This window comes from Rhinopithecus bieti, unplaced genomic scaffold (genome assembly GCF_001698545.2).
Source record: "Rhinopithecus bieti isolate Rb0 unplaced genomic scaffold, ASM169854v2 scaffold_62033, whole genome shotgun sequence".
NCBI classification, from domain to species: Eukaryota; Metazoa; Chordata; class Mammalia; order Primates; family Cercopithecidae; genus Rhinopithecus; species Rhinopithecus bieti.
In genome coordinates this window covers 393,982-400,280 of record NW_016823575.1, presented here as the reverse complement: position 1 = coordinate 400,280, position 6,299 = coordinate 393,982, and the positions used below count along the sequence as shown (strand labels likewise).

Below are 6,299 nucleotides of genomic sequence, written 5' to 3'. Positions count from 1 at the left end.
AAAAAAAAAAAAAAAAAAAAAAAAAAAAATTTTAAGTAAATACAGGCCGGGCACAGTGGCTCATGCCTATAATACCAGCACTTTAGGAGGGTGAGGCAGGAGGACCACCTGAGGTTAGGAGTTCGAGACCAGCCTGGCCAACATGGTGAAACCCTGTCTCTACTAAAAATACAAAAATTAGCCAGGTGTGGTGGCATGCGCCTATAGTCCCAGCTACTCGGGAGGCTGAGGCACGAGAATCGCTTGAACTTGGGAAGTGGAGGTTGCAGTGAACTGAGCTCACACCACTGCACTCCAGCCTGGGACACAAGAGAGAGACTCTGTCTCAAAACTAAGTAAATATAAATAAAAATAAAAAATACATATATTTAAAACAGGAAAAATTATTAGTGACCAAATGTAAAATAAAATACCATTTACACTGTTACATATACACAGATACCACAATGCTGTAAACTTCAAGTTCATTCGCAAACATAAGACTTCATTTTTATGTATTTAAACAATTCCTTAGAAATGTCCTCATTCTATTCATGAAAAAAACAAAAATGATTTTGTACAACCTTATTACATGTGGGGGAAAAACTTTAATCATAGATTTGAACTAGATTACAAGAAAATCTCTGTCCTGTAGTAGAAGCAAGATCAGAGGCTCATGCCATCCCTGCCCCTTCCTTCCACACTGCAAGCCCTATTTTACGTCTCTGCAAACGGAAGAAAGGGTTTCAGCAGTGGGAATAAATGACAGGATGAAAGGTGGTGGACCTGGACAGAGGATGATATCTGGAAGCTTCCTGCTAACATACGCCCAGTTCCAGGCTGGCTGTTTGTTCTCCTCCCTTAACTAACATTACCTGCCTGCTGTCCTATATATGGCTACCAAGGCCAACAAATTTATTTCTTACAGCAACGCTGTACTGTTGGCAGTTAGTAGGGAATAGAAAAGATTTAAGTAAGATCCACCTATGCCTCAGAGGAAAGTATCCTATGTATTTGTTCACAGAAGTTGGGAAGTCAAGATATTCTAAGGAGTGAATAAAATGGTGATCATGGCACTAGCCATAAAATCCATTGTCACCACTGTCAGACACACCATTACAGACACGGCCTCCACTGGTCCTGGCTAAAAGAAAAAAATGAGCATCCAGAGATCAAGGGCAGAATCAGGATCAAAGAAAAAGGATGAAAAAGAAGGAAATCTAGAGTGGTTGTAATAGGAAAGTAAGTTCTTAGGGCCATATTCCTCCACATAGAACAGCTGTCTCTAGAAAGGCTGTCATTTGTATAGGAGACAAAACTAAAGTCCAGAATATGGAAATCTGAAAATATCAGTCTGTTTCTTTCCTTAAGTGTATTCCTGTCTGATCAGCTAAGAAATAAACATTCAAAACATAAAGACTTCAGTCTAAATTTCAGAGCAGGAAATACATTTCTAAAGTAGTTTATAAGATCTTCACAAAACAGATTAAATTAAGTATGATAACTGTGATTCTAGTATGAAATAAGCTACTCAAATGGACTTGAGAATGTTTTGAAAAATAATTTAATGATATTGCGAGATTTTATGTTTCCATATTATACAATTTCTTTCCAATTATATAATTCTAACTCAAGTAATTCAATTTATTTTAAGCTCTACAAAACAGTCACTGAGTTTGTCTGAGGATCAACTGTCCCATCAAATACATTTTCTGAGCAATAAAGAAACTCCTCTGAAGGATTCTATATAGAATATTACCATGGTTCTCTCTGTCTTTACAGAGTATGTTTTAAAATAATAAACAATTGGGCCGGGCGCGGTGGCTCAAGCCTGTAATCCCAGCACTTTGGGAGGCCGAGACGGGTGGATCACGAGGTCAGGAGATCGAGACCATCCTGGCTAACACGGTGAAACCCCGTCTCTACTAAAAAATACTAAAAAAAACTAGCCAGCTGAGGTGGCGGGCGCCTGTAGTCCCAGCTACTCGGGAGGCTGAGGCAGGAGAATGGCGTAAACCCGGGAGGCGGAGCTTGCAGTGAGCTGAGATCCGGCCACTGCACTCCAGCCTGGGCGACAGAGCGAGACTCCATCTCAAAAAAAAAAATAATAATAATAAACAATTGAACTACTCACATAATACCAAACCACCTGGTTGAAAGCAGAAAAATCCAATTAATCAAATATTTTTTTTTAAAAGTTTACTATAGTGCCAGTAAACATGAAAACCTAGTACTATTTAACTGTGTCACTCTTAAAGCAGATGTGATCATACTAGTCCCTGCTGAGAAAGTATCAGTGCATTACCACTCTAGTCCAACGCTTTCAAGCCTCTTGAGGCCCCCATTGCCTATGAAGTGACATTACATTATTTCATATATCATATGAACTAACTGTGGCTCCTAGAGTACTTTTCCACCTTTGTGCTTCTGCTCACGTGGTTGCTATTCTTGGAGCACTTCCTGTTCATGTTTCCCTGTCTAGCAGTAGAAATCTTACTGCATTTTAACTCCTCCTCCCTCAAGACTCTACACTCAGTCCCCAAGTTCTGTCTATTTTACCTCCAAGAGCTCTCTCAAATGTATACTCCCAGGTATCTGGGGTTGTAACCTGGCTCTATTCCTAGTATACCCTGGGCAAATAGCAACCTCTCTGTGCCTCAATTTCCTCATGAGTAAAATTGGGGTACCACATAGACTCCATTATGTTATGAGATTTAAAGCAGTTAATTTATGTTAAGCATTTGATAGTGTCTGGCATAGTAGGTGCTCAAAAAAAATTTGTAGGTTCGTTAAATATGTATGTAGTATTAAAATGACAACACATTAGTCTAATAAGCATGTCATTGGTGATTTTTGCTAATAGCAGCCTAATAGTTCAGTGATATATATCCTCAAGCGTCATTTTAAGGTCTGTGCTTCCTTCCATGTCCTTCTATGAAACCACTTTGATGCTCAACAACATAATACAGAAAGCCAATGTTTGTTACATGGCTATTGAACTTTCAGTAATTTTGTGCAGTCTAAAAACAAAAGAGACCAACAAACTAGGTATTGGTGGAATAATGAAGTAAAAGTTGGTAGAGTGAAACACTAAACACTTAAAAACCAGAGGGCAACTTTCATGATGGCCAAACAAAGAAGAACCACCAATCATTAAGTATACAACATCAAAATTTGTCGAGTAATAAAGAAAAGAATGACTATCCTGGAGAGAAACCTATTGCTATCTTATTTATTCAGAAAGACACACCAACCTCAGGAATGAATCAACAGAAAATGCGTAAATTTTGGTATGCAAATTATATTTAATGTAATATTATTTAATATTTCATTTTATTAAATCCACACTGGTAAAGTCAAACTTATTTTGAACAGAAGTAAACGCTAAATAATTGAAGCATTTTTTTTTTTTTTCTGAGACGGAGACTTGCTCAGTCACCCAGGCTGGAGTGCAGTGGCGCAATCTCGGCTCACTGCAAGCTCCGCCTCCTGGGTTCACACCATTCTCCTGCCTCAGCCTCCCGAGTAGCTGGGACCACAGGCGCCCACCACCATGCCCAGCTAATTTTTTTTGTATTTTTAGTAGAGACGGGGTTTCACCATGCTAGCCAGGATAGTCTCGATCTCCTGACCTCGTGATCCACCTGCCTCGGCCTCCCAAAGTGCTGGGATTACAGGCGTGAGCCACCACACCCAGCCAACTGAAGCATTTTTAAAGCAGTTTCTATAGCTTTAATTAGTCTCTTACTCTTTTAGATGGTTTAAATATAAATTTTCATATTTCAGCTTATAGTCTACAGTGCTGCGTGGTTGTTTAATGGAAACTAATGTCTATGGGAAAACTCATTTTAAGAAACACACGTGCATATGCACAATGCATGCAAACAGATAACAGGGAATAGTAAATATCACTTCTATTGTATGTTTCAGGATCTTCTCAATCAATAAAATGGAAGGTAACATGGTTCCAATGCAGCACATATGAATGGCAACACAGAGGTGAAAGTATCCTTGCTTACCATGCCAAACGGCTGCATGTCCATCCCACAGAGTTGCCACCGTTTTCCTTGCACCATCCCATAAATTATGAGAGTAGGCTTCTTTTAATACATTCTTTCTCTTATAAATGTGTAAGAAAATAATGGTAAGGTAGAGAAGAAAGATAGTAAAGTAAGGAAGTATTAAAAGTATTAGTGGTGTAAAAACCCACAAGAGATAGTTTGCAAAATTCAAATAGTCCTCCAACTGCTCCACACCAAACCATTCTTCGAGTATGTGAATCAGACAAAGCATATAGGGCACAGAATCCTGTCCTAGACCACAGGTTTGATTTTGTCTATCATTTTCTTTAGGTGAAAATGACAAATTCAGTTTCTTTCTTCATTGCCGTAGCAGGTCGTTAATTTTGACACTAGAAGAGAAAAATAATCCAGCATTATTTTCTCCACAGCTATAAAGTTAAATGTTTTACTCTACTTAAATAGTATATAGAGTCATTTCTTAATACCAAAAATGAGTAGATGGTTAATGGTTAACTTTGTTGCAGATTTAAATGTGAAAATTATAAGGTTTCATCTAGCTGTTCATGAAGTGTGTCATGTTTAGCTTTTGAAATAATTCACTATAATTGAGAGAAGAAAATAAAGCTAATAAGGATAACAATTTCAGATTGATTTTAATAATTTGACTCCTATCTTAACTGGATCATGTTGAAAACTTAGATCTTAAACCACGTCATATTGAGATCACTTTTTTTTTTCTTCTTTGAGATGGAGTCTCACCCTGTTGCCCAGGATGGAGAACAGTGGTACGATCTCGGTCACTGCAACCTCCGCCTCCCGGGTTCAGGCAATCCTCCAGCCTCAGCATCCTGAGTAACTGGGACTACAGGCATGTGCCACCACGCCTGGCTAATTTTTGTATTTTTAGGAGAGACAGGGTTTCACTATGTTGGCCAGGCTGGTCCCAAACTCCTGACCTCAAGTGGTCCACCCACCTTAGCCTCCCGAAGTGCTGAGATTACAGGCATCAGTCACTGTGCCCAGCCATATTGAGATAACTTTGCACAAAAAAAAAATCAGTATCTATCTAATTCAGTAAAAGTAACCCAATTCTTTAGGAAATGATGACATACATTTATGGATTTTTTTTAAATAGAGAAACAGATTTACAAAAAAGTTCATTATGCAATAAAAATTTATTAGTACTGCTTTTATCTTAAATCTTAAATGACTGAAAATATAGCTGTATAATTATTTTACGAATTCCCTCTCTAAAACAGTTATTTGACTTACCAGAAGTTAGATAAATATCTTGTCCCAAACTTCAATGTCTGTATTCTGGAAAGCACAGTAAACAAATGTAAGAAATAAATTACTAAGAAAAAAAGATAATCATTAATACCTAAAATTTGAATTTCTATAAAATCAACAGCAAGAGACATTCATAAATGTTTGAGAAATATGATCATAGGCCCACACTGGTATATGACAATTAAAAAGTACATTCATGCTATCATTGCTTTGGTGAGGACAACTCTATACTGTTTAGTGTCACTATATAGAGCCCCATCTAAGAATTTTTTTAAACAAAGCTTTCAAAAGCTTTGTTTCTTAGGAGAAAAAGTATGAAAATGTATAACTGACTATGATTCTTTTTAGTAACTTTGCCAGATAAGCTGAAGGTGAAACATAATATTCAATTACACAATTATATTAGCCCTATGATAATATTTTCCTACAAAAGATTTCCTTTCTCCATACTTTGATTCTATTCTTACAGCTATTTTATCACTATTCCATACTTTATAACCTTACTGAAAATTATCTCAAGTCCTTTGTATCTGAGGCAAAAAAATGAATAAATGAAAGCAAAGGATGAAAGGAGAGGAGGAGATGTACATATAAGAAAACTTACTGTTTTATTCCAAGATTATCTTGCTAACTGGCTTATTAGGAGGGCAGGCACTGACTTGTTCTCCCAGGAATGAAACATTTCATCTAACTTCCTTGTAACCAATAGCATTTACTTGTGAGAAGTCTGGGTCTGTTATGGTAACAGGAGATGAACATAGCAAACATTGAGCCCACAACTTGGGCTTTATTTACATCATANTATTTTATCACTATTCCATACTTTATAACCTTACTGAAAATTATCTCAAGTCCTTTGTATCTGAGGCAAAAAAATGAATAAATGAAAGCAAAGGATGAAAGGAGAGGAGGAGATGTACATATAAGAAAAACTTACTGTTTTTATTCCAAGATTATCTTGCTAACTGGCTTATTAGGAGGGCAGGCACTGACTTGTTCTCCCAGGAA

At 37.2% G+C, this 6,299-nt stretch overlaps 1 protein-coding gene across 1 annotated transcript in view; it reads right to left on the bottom strand.

Annotated features, from left to right (window-relative positions):
* Positions 1-4,359, bottom strand: part of TMEM68 (transmembrane protein 68) — a gene marked incomplete at its 5' end in the record, with an annotated part of 28,072 nt that extends 23,713 nt beyond the window's left edge. Inside the window, one exon of the mRNA XM_017861647.1 lies at positions 3,999-4,359. Coding sequence (XP_017717136.1) covers positions 3,999-4,359 — 361 coding nt within the window. The remainder of the gene's footprint in view (positions 1-3,998) is intronic.
* Between the last annotated feature and the right edge of the window lie 1,940 nt (positions 4,360-6,299).